This window comes from Solanum tuberosum, unplaced genomic scaffold (genome assembly GCF_000226075.1).
Source record: "Solanum tuberosum cultivar DM 1-3 516 R44 unplaced genomic scaffold, SolTub_3.0 scf00627, whole genome shotgun sequence".
NCBI classification, from domain to species: domain Eukaryota; kingdom Viridiplantae; phylum Streptophyta; class Magnoliopsida; order Solanales; family Solanaceae; genus Solanum; species Solanum tuberosum.
Window position 1 is genome coordinate 46,108 of NW_006239542.1, and position 15,611 is coordinate 61,718.

Below are 15,611 nucleotides of genomic sequence, written 5' to 3' on the forward strand. Positions count from 1 at the left end.
CCTCTCGGATACATTCATCCCCTCTCGGATACATCCATGAGCTATGTATCCACAGGTTTCCTAAATAACAATGTATCGCGACTTATGTATCTGCATGTCTACTGATGTATCCAAAACCCTTTAATTTTAAAGGATTTTTGTAATTTGGAAAAGAGTAGAGATAGAATGTAATTAAATCTTAACATTATGAGATTTATGTAATTTTTACGAAACCAATCATGAATGACGTGTATATATTTTGGTTCCTTTCATTGTTACAAAATATAGTTTATTCATCAGTGACGAAGCTAAAATTTTCATTAAAAAGTTAAAAATATGAAGAAGTAAACACGTGAACTAATCAAAAGAAGTTTGTTATCTACTATATATAAACAATTTTTTTAATCATATATAAATAATGAAGGGGTTCGAATTACCTCCTGACAACCCATTAGTTACATGATATACTAGATTGTACAACTGTCTAGTTAAGATGATTTTTTCATAAAAAGAGTTTGGAGGAGAAGGGTTACTAAAGATGATAACTCGAAGAGAATGAAGATAAACATAGTCTAGATGTTGGTGTTGTGAAACTTCTGAGGAGACAATGATCCATCTATTATCAATCTAGAAGAGGAAGAGACAACTTTTGCAAAGAATAGTGAAGACTCTTCACTGCTGGAGAATTTATATTAGGAGTTTTTACACAAAATCCTATAGCGTGAGGAGCTAATTACATCATATCCTTATTCTTTTTCAAATTACAAAATTTTCTTAAATTTGGTGGAATCCAGATACAATATTCCAAAACATCCCAATACATCACGTCCTGATTTCGGATACATCATTCAACATCCTGATACATTACGTCTCGGTTTTCAGATACATCACTCAATGTCCCGATACATCGCATAAAGTGATGTATCTGATCGATATATTGCGTATATTGATGTATCCGATCTATACGAAAGAGTAGAAATTTTTGTAATTTTTTCAAATGGAAGAAAATTCGAAAGAATATGATAAAATAAGTGGTGTATTTAAGTAATTTTTTCTTTATAATTATTGTCCTTTGACTTTATGGGCTGGGTCATTTGTTGGACCCGACTATATTTTGTAGACAAGACAGATTGGGCTTCATCCCCAAGCTATTTTTACTTTTTTTATTTTTTTATTATTAGTATCAATAAAAGGGTTCGTGGACCAAAAATTTAATCCTAAAAATTTAGTCTAATATAAGAATTTGGATTAATTAATTAATTGTTCACCAAGTGCTAAAACATTTATTATTAATTTTTATAGAAAAGTAAGTAATATAACTAGCTAACTACTATTATATTCCTCAACCCCACTTATTTAAACAAGCCCATTTTTTTTTAAAGAACACAAAAAGTATATTCATTTTTTTAAGTCTCGAAAAGAGTGAGTTGTTATATAAAATAGCAAATGGAAAAGAAAGAATCATTTTGGGCATAAATTGTTTTAACATAGTATTAAACAAAAGAAAAAAGTTATCATCAGACTAAAAAGCTCTCCTTTCACTGAACTTCCCTTGCAATGGCTTCTCTCCTCAACTCTGTGCCATCTATTAAACTATCAAATTTCAACTACAACAACCCACTTCGCTCTTCACAAATTTCCTTCTCCCTCTCTCGTAAGCTTACTCAAAAAATTCATACATGCAATTAACTTCAATTTGTTTGTCTATTTAATGCATTTATGTTTGTTATTTTGGATACCTTTATAGGAAGAAGGCTGGTTGTTAGAGCAACAGAGACTGAAAAAGAAGGTGAGTTTTTGTTTTTTTAAAAAATTAATTGGGTTTTGGGTATTTATGAGAGTTTCAAATATTGTGTGGCAGCTAAAGCACAGGCACCGGATAAGGCACCAGCTGCTGGTGGCTCAAGTATAAACCAGATTCTTGGAATCAAAGGAGCCAAGCAAGAAACGGTGGGCTAAATGGGTTTATTCTTGGATTTATTGTTATTTTGAGCTTTGAATTTGAATCTGTTCTTAACTTTAATTTGTTACTCTGAGTCATTTAGTTCATAAATGCCTGTTATGAAACTGCCGTTTAGCGAAACATAAGGATGAGGTGAAATGAGTTTTAGATGAATTGTGGTGCTCAAATGGAAGCATATTACATAGTAAGCACAATATTAAAAAGAATGATATAAGACACGAAATGCATAGAATTAAAATAGAACACCTGAAATGGAGGAGTGTTACGAGAGTGTTATGCGATAGGAAGATACTTGACAAAGTGAAACTCAAGTTCTATAGAATAATGGTGAGACAAACAATGCTAATTGGGAGTGAATGTTGGATGAGTGCAGCAGAAATGCGGATCTTAAGATGAATGTGCTAACAGATTGTGTAAGATAAGATTAGAATTGATCACATCTGTCTGAAGGTACAAGTAACAAACTCAAGGGATAAAATGAGATGTAGTCTGAGATGGTTTTGGTCATGGCCTATATAAACTGCATTTGTCTGTTGGCACAGCACTATGATGATTGAAGTAACTAACATAGGACAGGGTAGGTCTAAAATTACATGGAGTGAAGTTGTTTTAAAAGACCTGCAATCTCTCAAAAATAAAAATCAATGCGGATATAGTTATGAGTAGAAAACAATGGAGGCCATACCAGTTAGCTGGGATAAAGGTTTATTTTGTTTCTGTATTATTGTTTTTACATTTTTATTATGTCTGGTACTTGCCAGAAGTCCTTTTGGTCTGGTTAAAGACGTGTATATTGTAGAGATAAGTGTGTGACTTGAAAACTTCTTCTTTAGTAAATCCTGAATTTCGTTAGAAGATAGATTATTTATAAGCAAAGTATGACTTGGGTTTGAGACATAGTTATTGTTGTAAAGTAGTATAGGAATGTTTCAGGCTGGGATATAGTGAACTTGTTTTAGAGGCTTCTATATGACCCGACTTTGTTTGGTATTGAAGCGTAGTTTATTGATATAAGTGCCTGTTATGTCTGATATCCTTAACCACTTCATACACTCAAGAAAATCGTGAACATTAATCTACCTGCAAAACTACACACCACACTGAGGACAGGTTAATAACTAATAAGATGCATCTACTAGCAAAAAATCATCTCCATTCATTATTGACTTTTGATCATGTGGGAAATTCTTGTTTGTAGCACAGGAAGTCTTCGACAGGTAAATGCCTGGTCATTCTTTGGGAAGAGTTTACTCATGCTTTTACCATTGCAGAAGTTCTATAAATACTCTCCTTTTTTATATTTTCTGCATGATGTCATAAACCTGAAAGAACACCTTAAGATTTCTTACTAGAGTCTGCTTTGCTGGTTGGATAGTTAAAGAGGGCAAGAGAAAAAGCATAGAAAAGAGGGATGCGATTAGTGTGTGTATATATATATCCAACTGAGACTAAATAATTCAACACTTACTTTTCTCTATTCACTTCTTTACAGGAAAAGTGGAAGATTCGGGTTCAGCTTACAAAACCTGTTACTTGGCCTCCCCTTATCTGGGGCGTGGTCTGTGGAGCTGCTGCTTCTGGTACTACTAGTACTAGGCACATATTCTTAAAACTCAATTGCTAGAGACATGTTCAAGGAGTATTTAAATGTCTCCTTCAACATCCCTCCCTAGATATCTCCAATTTCTATGTTCATATCCTGTTTGTTCTGATAAATTTTAATTTCCCAAACATTAAAGGAATGCAGTCACAACATTTAGTTATCAAATCATGAAATGCTCTTATATTTTGAATGTGAGAAGTATTGAAGACACCCCTAAACTTGACGTGAATTATTAGTTGCATTCCTGAACTATTTTCAACCTTAAAAACACCCCTTTACTTGATTAACTGTACTTAAATACACCCCCGCTCTTGCAACATGAGTGGAATATATTCCTTAATTCTCGCTAAGTTTAGGGGTGTTTTCAATACTTTTCTCGGCTTTTTATTAAGAGCCCCATGCTCCTAAGAGTTTGAGACCACTTGCTATGCCATGTGGCAAATCAGGAGTGTATCTAAGTTTAGTTAGTCAAGTAGATGGGTGTTTTTAAGGCAATCAATAGTTCGATGATGAAATTAATAATTTGCACCAAGTTCAGGGATGATGTTTTCCGTGCTTCTCTCTATTTTGAATTGAACACTTTATATTCATATAAACTTTGCCTCAGATGTAAATTGTCATCAGGCTGTGTAAACAAATATGAGATTATGAAGCCACAATCTGATTGCATTTCGTAAAAATACTTCCTTATCTCCTTATAAGAGAAAGGATTATTGCCCTGTGTTATAGCCTATTAGAAGTACATCAGCCGTGGCTTGGTGCCGTGCAAATGATACTAGATCTGCCATGACAGTATGTTGTCAGTTTAAGTTAATTTTTGATTTTTATACTTCATCGTATCTTTGTGGGTCACTTTGGCAAGGGAAACTGTTTTCCAATAAAAGCTTTTATTTATACAGTTGTGATTAGACAAATATGTACTTTGTGGGCTCTCTGCATGTATCTAATTTATTTTCGAAACCTTGTCATAGGGAATTTCCACTGGACTCCAGAGGATGTGGCCAAATCAATTGTTTGTATGTTGATGTCTGGCCCATTTCTAACTGGCTATACTCAGGTACTTCTCTTGTGAGTTCAAGTTAATACTTTTCAAGATAGTATCTACTTCAGAAATCCTAGGAAGTAACTTTTGGCTTTATGTTTAGACTATTAATGATTGGTATGATAGAGAGATTGATGCTATTAATGAACCGTACCGTCCAATTCCTTCAGGGGCAATATCTGAACAAGAGGTATGTCTTGTTTGAGATTGTCTACAGATATGTTGAAAAGTGAAAACTAATTCCAGAAATTCTCTATGTTCTCATCAAAATATTGTTGATACCAGGTCATTACTCAAATATGGGTGCTTCTTTTAGGAGGTCTTGGTTTAGCTGGTATTTTAGATGTGTGGGTAAGTCCTTAAATCTGCTAATTATCTAGTTATTTATCTGGAAACGTCTCAATTCTATGATCGTTGTTGTTATAGGCAGGGCATGACTTTCCTGTAATATTTTACCTAGCACTTGGTGGATCCTTGCTCTCCTACATCTACTCAGCTCCACCATTAAAGGTAATATCGTTATCTTTCACAATCCTCTGAACACACTTTTTTGTACAGTATCAAAATGTGAACAGCTTTGATATAAAAATTTTTGTGCAGCTCAAACAGAATGGATGGATTGGAAATTTTGCTTTAGGAGCAAGTTATATCAGCTTGCCTTGGTATATATCAAACTTTCTTCTAAGTACTCTGCAACTTATCGAGATTTACTTCCAAAAATAGAAAGAACCTGTCTAAAGTGGAGCAGTCTTAACAAGTTACCTCTCATAATAATAACATGGCCTTACATATAGAAAAGCTAATAACCTGGCCTTCCCTTTGGCTCCGAGTTGCTGCCTCCATCCTGTTTTTTATGACAGCTTTATCAGGGCTTATTTTCATTTACTTATCTATTCATGACGATAGAAAGAAAACTTTAATGTCTACTTAAAAAGAAAAAGGAAACTTTTAAGGTAATTTTTTACTTGTGCGTAAAATTATTCTGGGGAAGTATAGATTATAGTTGTTTATGATATTTGAACAACAAAAACTTAGGTGTCTAGATTAACTTCTGTTTCTGTGTATAATTTTCTAATAGTCGAGATAATCCAGAAAGGGAAATCCATGATGTGAGACGGGGTGGGGGGAGGGTCTTATCTGTTTGCACTTTGCCGTATAAGAAGGTTGATTAGGTGAACTATTTCTCCAATCATGCAAGTATGATCATGTTGAATGTTAACCTAAGTTGACTAGGCATCATTTGCTTGGAGACTTGGTAGAGAAGTTTGTTCTCATTTATTTAGTCCCACAGATGGGATCATGTGTGACAAAAATTACCTTTTTGCAGCAAAGAGCTTTTATAAATGTATTACTTCAGCGTTTTGGTTTGTGTTCAGGAGGGAAAAAGTTTCTTATTTACTATGTAATGCATAACCCTTTTAATTTCTTGATGTAGGTGGGCTGGTCAAGCTTTGTTCGGGACCCTTACACCTGACGTAATTGTACTAACACTATTGTACAGCATTGCCGGTGTAAGAGTCTGCAAAAGCACCTTTGTTTTATTTTCTGATCATGCATCAATAGTCATCTTACCTTTTGTCTATTGTTTTGCAGCTGGGCATAGCCATTGTAAATGATTTCAAAAGCATTGAAGGAGATAGGGCTATGGGGCTTCAGGTATATATCTCCACTAAGTTTGAGTTTTCATACACAATCGGGCATATCTATGACCATACTGACTTTCTTATGACACTATTTTTAGTCACTTCCAGTAGCTTTTGGTTCTGAAGCTGCTAAATGGATTTGTGTTGGTGCCATTGACATAACTCAGATATCAGTGGCAGGTGATCGTTGTTCTTGTTTTATCAACAACTGTCAGATCTATATATGTTAACACATGATGACCTTCTGGTCCTCCTAAGTTGTGTATCTTCATTGAAGCTTGTGTCATTATATCAATATATTATGTGAAAGTAAGAAATGGATGTTAGGTGATAGCTTTCTGAAATGGTGATTGTTGACGATAGAAATGATTACTAACTGCCAGTATTGACGTGCATGGTAGACGCTATTAACAATCTCCTCGACTTCAGACTATATGAAAATCAAGAGAAGCACCAAGGGTGTGGCCTAGTGGTCAATAAAGTAGGCTAGGAACCATAAGGTCTCAGGTTCAAATTCTAGCGAAGGTAAAAAAACTTGGTCAGTTCTTCTTATTTGTCCAAGCTTTGGTGGATAGAGTTACCCGGTACCTGTTGTGCTGGTGGGAGCTAGTAGGGACCCCGTAGATTTAGTTGATTTGTGCACAAGTTTGCTTGGACACCACAGTTTCTTCTTAAAAAAAATACAAACCAAGAGAAGTTTAGTTTCTGCTACCTTAGAGAGGGTAATCACTACATTTGATTGTTTGGAATTCTCTCTTTGAAAGTTAGAGCTGCAGATTTATGTTGCTTGAAAATTAGGGTGGTACAAAGGCTACTTAAGTGCTGTCAAATCCAGTCACAAACTAAAGCACCTAAGATCATCTAAACTTTTCTAAGTTTAGGCCAAAGTAAGCTTTCATTATGCTAAAGATAATGGCTATCATTTAGGAATATACTTTTCTGAATGTGGACAAATTTATGCCTTAAAACAAGCTTGTAACTGCATTATGTCTTGTTTGTTGCAGGGTATCTTTTAGGTGCTGGCAAACCCTATTATGCTTTTGCACTTCTAGGTTTAATTGCTCCACAAGTCTTCTTCCAGGTAACGCCTTATCGTGCTAACAGAGCCACACAATTCTAATCTAATCACTTGAGAGTTTGACTTTTATACACCGACGTAGAAAGAAAGAAAGGCTGGCTTACATAATTGGATTCGAAAAGTGTGGATCAGTTGCCTGATAAAAGTAGATATATGACTTGGTTCTCTGCAAGGAAAACGTGATCTAACATGTAATTCATTTTGGCTCTGCAGTTCAAGTACTTCCTCAAAGATCCAGTAAAATATGACGTTAAATATCAGGTACCTTCGGCTTCCTTTGTACTACAACTTAAAACGTCGGAAATGTAAACCATTAGTCAATCAGCTCTTAATTTGGATTTGTCAAACTAATACCAATTGTATCTCATTTCAGGCCAGTGCACAGCCATTTCTTATACTTGGTCTTTTGGTTACTGCTTTAGCAACTAGCCATTAATATTCAAGTGGAGATGCCTTTTCCTCCATGGAGATGCCAAGCTGCTTAGAGCAAACAAAGCTCTTTCTATTTAATGACTTGTGTTTTACTTTTCCTTAAATGTAGAATGCTAGATTAGGATGTAAAATTTAATTTAATTTATGCAGATTTTGGATGATTTTTATTATTTATTTTAACAAATTAAATAAAAGTTGAAACGCAAGAAGAAATTGAATTTGAACATAGAAAATGACGTTTATTAAAAATGAGTACAACTCGCATGTCTTTATTTGATACACATACTACCTGCTGTATCAATCATCATATATTTCATTCACTCGAATGGATTTTTTTTTTTGTAGATTTCTTACTATTAGATAGTGTCTATAAATCTCATAATAAATAGCTAAAGATTTCTACTCCATAATAAAACAGTTCATAACTCTTGGTACCTTATTCATAACTAAACGTACAAGAAGAAAACTAGCTAAAACATGAAATACTACTCCATAATAAAAGAGTTCAAGCAACTACATGTCGTGTTGAGGGGGGGATTTCTCAGTATTAGTACTACTAAGTCCGCCTTTTCGACCCATTTCTTTGTAGCCTTGTTTCCCTATTTGCTCTTTCCTAGTTTGTCCTCCTTTTTGTCCTAGCTCTTGGTATCCTTCTGTTCCTAGCTGCTCCCTTCTTGTTTGACCTCCTCTGCTTCTACCTTGAGCTAGATGTTCTTGAGCTTCAAGGCTTTTTCCACCAGTGCCACCAGGTACAACTGTCTCTCCCTGTCTAGCTCTAGCATCAAGTTGAGATCGTTCTTCTTGTTCTGATGCCATTCTAACTTTTTTTTTCTTTTTCTTTTCAAATATAAAATGAGCAAGCTAAGTTCATAGAGGAGCGAGGTATATATATATATATATTTGATGAGTTACGTGTCAAAACAAAGACACACATATGCATGCACAATGACACGACTCCTCTCTACTATTTTCCCACCGCATACATTTATATTCATATCAAACAAACACTTCAGATACTCAGGAGTGAGTATGTGAAACAATTATATACGTATATATATATAACGGTTAATAAATAAAACTAATTCGAGTCATTTCATTTATATGTGGTCATTTAATTTAATTATTCTCAGCATCTTTGCAAACTATCCAACTACTTCTGATATTACCTTCCCATTTTAATGAAACTTTCAAAATTCAAATTTGAGCTTGTCAATTTAAAATTTTCATCCAATCACCGTAAAAAAATTTCCACTCATCTTTGCAAGTCAAAAATGACTCTAATCAAAAGGGAGAGAGCAAGGAAAAACGACTGAAAATACGAAATGATCCTGAGGATAGTTACATTTAAAATTTTCTATAACTCATTTTTTATATTTGCAATTGAAATAATTAGCTAATTTGATAAACCAATACTTAATTATTTGAAGTACTATTTAATGATAATCCGTGCTGTGTGTACGTGTTCAATAACATTAATTTTATATCTATAATTTATTTAAGTCATAATTACAATTTACATTTTTAGTTATAAAATATAAGAATAGTTCATCAATAACAAAAAAAATAATAGACATGTTTGTTAAGTCCTAACTCCCTTTTATATGTTTTTCTGTCTCAATTTATATGATTTGCCTTTTCTTTCCGATAGTCACAAAAAGAGCGATATTTCTAGATATTTCAGTAATAATTAAACTTAAAAGTATCTCTTTTATCTTTAATTAAATGATTAATTATATCCATACAAATATTTTTATGATATATTTTAAATTATAAATTTTAAAATCTATCTTTCTTTCTTAAATTCTGTATCAAGTCAAAATCTCTGAATAATATATTTTTGTTTTTTGAAAATATTTGAGCCAAAATGTATGGCCAAACAGAAAGTTGTCTGGATTTATTTTTACCCGCAAAGCGAATAGAAAATAATGTCTCCTTCTTGACTTTGACATTGTCAAAGTCTTTGCTCTTTGGTGTGGCATGCACATTATTTTATTAGTACAAAGTTAAGTTTATGAATTTGACGAGGCGATTTTGTATGGCTATATATTTTTTTTTAAAGAAATATCTAGAATAATATTTTTATTTATATTTAAGAATAACTTTTAAGTTAAATTTGAAAATTTGATGATAAAACACTGATTTTCCTATAAAATTAATATTTTTTATGACCAAACGGATAAATAATCCTCTTTTCTCCTTTCCCTCTCAAGTCCTAATCTACATTTAAAAGCACAGTGATTACAAGTAAACATCCTTACTGTTACAACTTGCAACATACACGACTGTATAGACGTCACGGCACTTTATAACCATTTGAATATTTATTGTGGTGGAAATGAATCTTTCTATTTTGGCATCCACAGAATTAGAAAAAAGAAAATTATTAGGAGTACTTTGATTAATAATCTTTTCACACGACACATGTAATTTCACAATTTTTTTTTTTATATTCAACATATTTATAGTTTAATATCATAACACTCTCCCATTCTATATTAGTTGATCATTTTTTTTCTTACACATATTAAGAGATAATTTTACTAATTTACCCTTTAAAATACTTTTTGAAAATTTTACAAATAAATGTGAACACTTTAAAAAAGAATTAATTGCAAGGATAATATAGGAAAAAATTAATTAATACTTTCTTGATTTAGTAAGGTAGACAACTAGTTTAAAAAAGATGATTAACTAATATGGAATGAAGGGAGTATTCAAAAATCTTCTTTATTTTGTTTAAGTTCTGCATTCAAATCAAATCAAATTTAAACGCTCAGAGTATAACATTCACAAAGCAAACAAACGACACCTACGGTTTTCTATTTATTTTTAGTTTCTCACATTATGTTATCCGCATTGGAGTCCCGACTATTCCTTGTTCACACTGCATAGGACCTTATCCAGAGAAAGCGATTCCTACTATGAATTTTTCCATAGCCAAAAACTCAAACTCGAAACCTTTGATTAAAGAAGTAGTAGCCCATCCATTGGTGGTAAGGTGTTTAATTTCTAGGAGTACTTAATTAGTCCAATATAATGGAATAGGTTGTGTATACATTATATTCCTCCAAATTACTAAACATGCAACACAGACAAATTGCTCTGTTTTTTTCATTTACTTGTTCTGTGCTAATAATCTTGACATCAACCTCCGCCCATCCCACGGCAGACAGTCCCGTATCTCCTACTACAATCACAAAAGGTACAAATATCGCCAAACCAGGATGCCCAAAGCAGTGTGGGAACGTTACAGTTCCGTATCCTTTTGGTATTGGATCAGATTGTGCCATAGACTCAAGTTTCGAGATCAACTGTACAGGGTCTGGTGCAACACTCTATAGATCACACATCAAAATCTACGATATCTCAGACTCTGAAATACGCGTATCAAATATGCTGTACCAGAGATGTTACTCAGAAACAGGACAGCTTTTAGAACCAGATAATCCAACATGGTTACGTTTCGAAAAATTAACACCATACAGTTTCTCAGCACTTAACATGTTTACCGTAATTGGATGCGATGAATCTGCTATAATGACTGGAGATAACTTTCGTAACGGATGTTACGCTTTCTGTACTAATTCCAGTGGTGTTAATGTTGTTGTAGGAAGGTGTATGGGTACAGGGTGCTGTCAAATAGAAATACCTAAAGGATTGAAATACTTCAGCACGACGATGGACAGTGTGGAAAATCACACCGGAATTTGGTCTATTAATCGATGTGGATACGCGTTTTTAGGTGAGGCAAGCCGATTCCAATTCAAGGGCGAGCATGATCTTACTGATAATAATCTTAAAAACAGGATTTTGGATAATGTTCCTATTGTGTTAGATTGGGCTATCGGAAATAATCTTACTTGTGTTGACGCACAAAAGCGCAACGATTATGCTTGCCTCGTTAATAGCCATTGTGTTGATTCCGACACTGGCCTTGGTGGATATCGGTGCCATTGTGACCCGGGATATGAAGGCAATCCATATATCCATCCAGGCTGCTCAGGTAACTTGATTTCATTGAAGTCGGAATTATCACTAACGATTTCAATTAAGTAAAAAATAAATAGAGATTCAACATCTGCTATATATATATATATAATTTTAAATATGCAATTTTCCGGTTCGAATGAACCCTTTAAGCTTAAATTGGATCCGCTTCCCGGCTGAGGCAAGCTAGATATCCGTCTAGGTAACTTGATTTCTTACTTTTAGTACTCAGGTTGAAGTCAGTGACGGAGTCGGAATTATTAAAATTGGCTCCGCCCCTGGCTGAGGCAAGCTAGATAAACTTCAACAAATTATTTTATTTCCATACTCTTACTAGAACAGTGACATTCTTTTCATATATATTACTCCATCCATTTTAATTTGGTGTTTTATAGTTCGTTTTGAATAGAATTTTCTTTCCTTTTTTTTTTTTGATAATTCTTTAATTTCAGCTTTCTATATGATATGTTTAATATCATAAGATCAATAAGGACATTTCAATACTTTCCTACATATTTTTAGCTTAAGACCAGGAAATTCAATTATTACTTTTTTACTTTTTTTAAATTTTGCGTCAATTCAAAATCATATAAACAAGGGGAAAAACTCAAATATGCCTCTGAATTCTGAGAAAAAGCTCATCTATGCCATCCGTTAAAAGTTTGCTCATTTATGTCATTTTTGTTTGAGAAAAGACTCATCTATGTCATTATTTGTTAACTGAAAATAGTTCTGCTTTTGCGAAACTATTTTTTATAGGTGGTCAATTATGATTCGGTCACGCCATTAATTACATCATTTTTAAAAGAGAAAAGGCTCAAATATGTCACCGAACTTTGAGAAAAGGCTCATCTATGTCATCCGTTAAGTTTGGCTCATCTATGTCATTTCAATTAACAATCAATGGCACGGATGAACCTTTCCTCAAATGGAAATGACACAGATGAGCCAAACATTTAATAGATGGCACAAATGAACGTTTTTTTTAAAGTTTGATACATATTTGAGTCTTTTCCCTATTAACCAATTGAAATGGAGGAATTAAAAAAAGTAAGAGGTATAAATTGAAAATAAGAAAAGAAATACTTTAGTAGGTTGGGTGTCAAGAAGGGTAGGATATCAAAATCATAGGGACATTTATATTTATTGTAGGATAGTGAGTGCCTTTTTAACACCACACACTAGAAATTAATGAATCGAAGTACCTAATTATCTGCCTGATTGAAGCGTGGACACAACGATAGAGGTGAAGATGACTCCTCACTAATGTTTTGCTCTCATCAAAATTTGACTAATTCAAACACTTATCACTATATAATAGTCACCCATCAACCTGACTTGTGGTATAGTGGGGAGGAACTATTCCAGATTTAGTGAGAGATTTTAAGTTTCGAACTCTAAATATAGAGAAAATTCTGTTAGGAGCGTCATCTCAAAATGGGCCTTGCAGTGCATGATTTAGATTTAATCAGAGCTCTAGTGTAGGATCAAACATCAAATTTAAGAAGATATTTTCTTTATCTTGTATTTAAACTAAGTTAATACATGTAATTTTACTAAAAATATTTTGCCTTATATTTAAACTTTTTTTTCTTTCATTCTCGGTAGGAAATATGGTTCAAAAGACACTCCAATTATAATCGAAATTATTATTACACACGCAAACTTTGCAAGAGTCCTATATCCCCTCTAAAATATTTTTTTAACTAGAATTACTCTACCCCTGAGTGCTTAGGTGACAAAGAAAATCTAATACACTCAATTTGAGAGAGAAAGCACGAAAAAAATGCTAAAGTTTTTTATTTTGCATAATATTAGTCGGAGACAAGTTTATATTGAGAAACATGGCCTAATTGTCCATCCTTTCTAAGTGTGATTTCTATGTTATGTATGGCCGTGCCTTAGGGCATATCGGTTGATTGAAGTAGATTCTGATTCATATGTAATGCTTAATTAGATACTCATAGTTGCCATTAATGACAAAGTAATTAATCCTGGAATTTTCGTATGGTATAATCACAACTTGTGCTAGTTGTAAAACAAAGAAGATATAAAGACAGAGCCAAAGGGATTAAATTAATGTGGTATGTTTCTCTGTTTGGCATGTTAGATATTGATGAATGTCGAAATTCAATTTCCAATACGTGTGAACACAACAATTGTATAAACACGCTGGGGAGTTACAAATGTTTTTGTCCAAAAGGATACACTGATGATGGTGAAAACAATGGTCGTGTCTGTATTGCAACAAACTCCGAGTTCCCATGGATCAAGTTTTCTGTTGGTAAGTTTCTCACGCATATATATATATATATATGTATATATATATTGAAGTGATCAAAGGAATTCACTTCCTGTTGTTATAAAACACAGGTATGGGAGTTGGCTTTATATCCCTAGTGGTTGGGACAATCTTGCTCTATTTTTGTATCAACAAACGAAGACTCATTAAAAATAGGGAGAAGTTCTTCCAACAAAATGGTGGTTTACTCTTGAAACAACAAATCTCCTCTAAAAAGGGTGGTGTGGAAGCAACCAAAATTTTTACAGCTGACGAGTTGAAGAAGGCAACAAATAACTATGCTAGTGATAGAATTCTTGGTCGTGGCGGAAATGGAATTGTCTATAAAGGTATTCTACCTGATAACCGTATAGTTGCTATTAAGAAATCTAAGACTGTGGATGAGAATCAAATTGAACAGTTCATCAATGAGGTACTTATTCTTACTCAAGTCAACCATAGAAACGTCGTGAGACTCTTTGGATGTTGTTTGGAAGATGAAGTGCCTTTACTGGTTTACGAATATGTTTCTCATGGAACTCTTTACGAGCATATCCACAATCAAAATGGAGCGCCTTGGTTATCTTTGCAAAATCGGTTGAGAATTGCTTCAGAGACAGCAAGTTCACTTGCTTACCTTCATTCATCAGCATCGATGCCAATAATTCATAGAGACGTCAAATCTACTAATATATTATTGGATGATGGTTACACAGCAAAAGTGGCAGATTTTGGAGCTTCAAGATTAGTCCCTCTTGACCAAACACGTGTTGCTACATTGGTTCAAGGAACGTTAGGGTACTTAGATCCTGAATATTTCCATACAGGTCAATTGACAGACAAAAGTGACGTTTATAGTTTTGGAGTAGTTCTTGCGGAACTTTTAACAGGGATGAAACCTATTTCGAGGGACACAATTAGTGACAAGGACAAATGTTTGGTGGAGTACTTTGTCTCATCGATGAACAAGAATAGCTTATTTCAAATTGTTGATCGTAGAGTTGTAAGAGAAGGAGGTCTTGAGCAACTTCAAAAGATAGCTGAGCTCATTAAGAGTTGCCTTCACTTGCACGGAGAAGATAGGCCTACGATGAAGGAAGTGGCTATGGAACTTGAGAGTTTAAGAAAGTTCACTAGCCTTTGGACTAATGGAAACGAACATGAAGATGAGAAGGAAGTTGAATTAACAGATCTTTATACAATTCCAATTGACTCTAATATAGGTATGGACAACTTCTCTGGACAATATCCTAGCTCCTACATAAATAGCAGCACCATCTTTTCTGGACAATATAGTTCGGATAGTTCTTCATTACTACACAATACAAATATCCCGCGGTGATCGATCCAGAATAAAAGGTCAATATATATGTGAAGATTTTTCTCTGTTTTGTAAGTTCCTTTTTAGCTATCTTTCTTTCTTGTTGAATGTTGTTATGTATTTTTATTTGCGTCTGAATTTAATAATCAATTTATTGTTGATTGTATTGTATTAGTGACAAGAACTTTTAGTACATTGAGCTTTAGAAATTATTTCCGCAGTTTGAGTTCACAATGTTCTTAAATTTAAAATCCAGAAAAATTCAAGCTTCCTCCTCCTTCA

The 15,611-nt window shown here is 33.7% G+C and overlaps 3 protein-coding genes across 3 annotated transcripts; 2 read left to right on the forward strand and 1 right to left on the reverse strand.

The window, feature by feature from the left end:
* The first annotated feature begins 1,417 nt into the window (after window positions 1-1,417).
* Window positions 1,418-7,910, forward strand: LOC102580726 (chlorophyll synthase, chloroplastic). The gene is made up of 15 exons (XM_006366276.2): window positions 1,418-1,633; window positions 1,727-1,768; window positions 1,841-1,929; window positions 3,435-3,522; window positions 4,517-4,602; window positions 4,691-4,777; window positions 4,873-4,938; window positions 5,014-5,097; window positions 5,188-5,249; window positions 6,023-6,098; window positions 6,181-6,243; window positions 6,329-6,410; window positions 7,235-7,311; window positions 7,522-7,569; window positions 7,682-7,910. The coding sequence occupies exons 1-15, from the start codon at window positions 1,537-1,539 to the stop codon at window positions 7,742-7,744; spliced, it is 1,110 nt and encodes a 369-aa protein (XP_006366338.1). The 5' UTR covers window positions 1,418-1,536; the 3' UTR covers window positions 7,745-7,910.
* Window positions 7,911-7,967: 57 nt separating this feature from the next.
* Window positions 7,968-8,585, reverse strand: LOC102581066 (carrot ABA-induced in somatic embryos 3). Its single transcript, XM_006366277.2, has one exon. It carries the CDS (start codon window positions 8,554-8,556, stop codon window positions 8,254-8,256), a length of 303 nt encoding a protein of 100 aa, XP_006366339.1. The 5' UTR covers window positions 8,557-8,585; the 3' UTR covers window positions 7,968-8,253.
* A 2,183-nt stretch (window positions 8,586-10,768) lies between these two features.
* On the forward strand, window positions 10,769-15,510 carry LOC102587485 (wall-associated receptor kinase 2-like). Its single transcript, XM_006366297.2, has 3 exons — window positions 10,769-11,743; window positions 13,838-14,011; window positions 14,101-15,510. The coding sequence occupies exons 1-3, from the start codon at window positions 10,822-10,824 to the stop codon at window positions 15,348-15,350; spliced, it is 2,346 nt and encodes a 781-aa protein (XP_006366359.1). The 5' UTR covers window positions 10,769-10,821; the 3' UTR covers window positions 15,351-15,510.
* Window positions 15,511-15,611: the final 101 nt, after the last annotated feature.

Bases quoted from the DNA above. Each gene is read 5' to 3' on its own strand.
- LOC102587485 (XM_006366297.2), top strand. From the start codon at position 10,822: ATGCAACACAGACAAATTGCTCTGTTTTTTTCATTTACTTGTTCTGTG. The intron at 11,744-13,837 runs GTAACTTGATTT...TTGGCATGTTAG, and splicing joins TATCCATCCAGGCTGCTCAG to ATATTGATGAATGTCGAAAT. The intron at 14,012-14,100 runs GTAAGTTTCTCA...TATAAAACACAG, and splicing joins ATGGATCAAGTTTTCTGTTG to GTATGGGAGTTGGCTTTATA.
- LOC102581066 (XM_006366277.2), bottom strand. From the start codon at position 8,556: ATGGCATCAGAACAAGAAGAACGATCTCAACTTGATGCTAGAGCTAGA.
- LOC102580726 (XM_006366276.2), top strand. From the start codon at position 1,537: ATGGCTTCTCTCCTCAACTCTGTGCCATCTATTAAACTATCAAATTTC. The intron at 4,603-4,690 runs GTACTTCTCTTG...CTTTATGTTTAG, and splicing joins TTCTAACTGGCTATACTCAG to ACTATTAATGATTGGTATGA. The intron at 6,411-7,234 runs GTGATCGTTGTT...TGTTTGTTGCAG, and splicing joins AACTCAGATATCAGTGGCAG to GGTATCTTTTAGGTGCTGGC.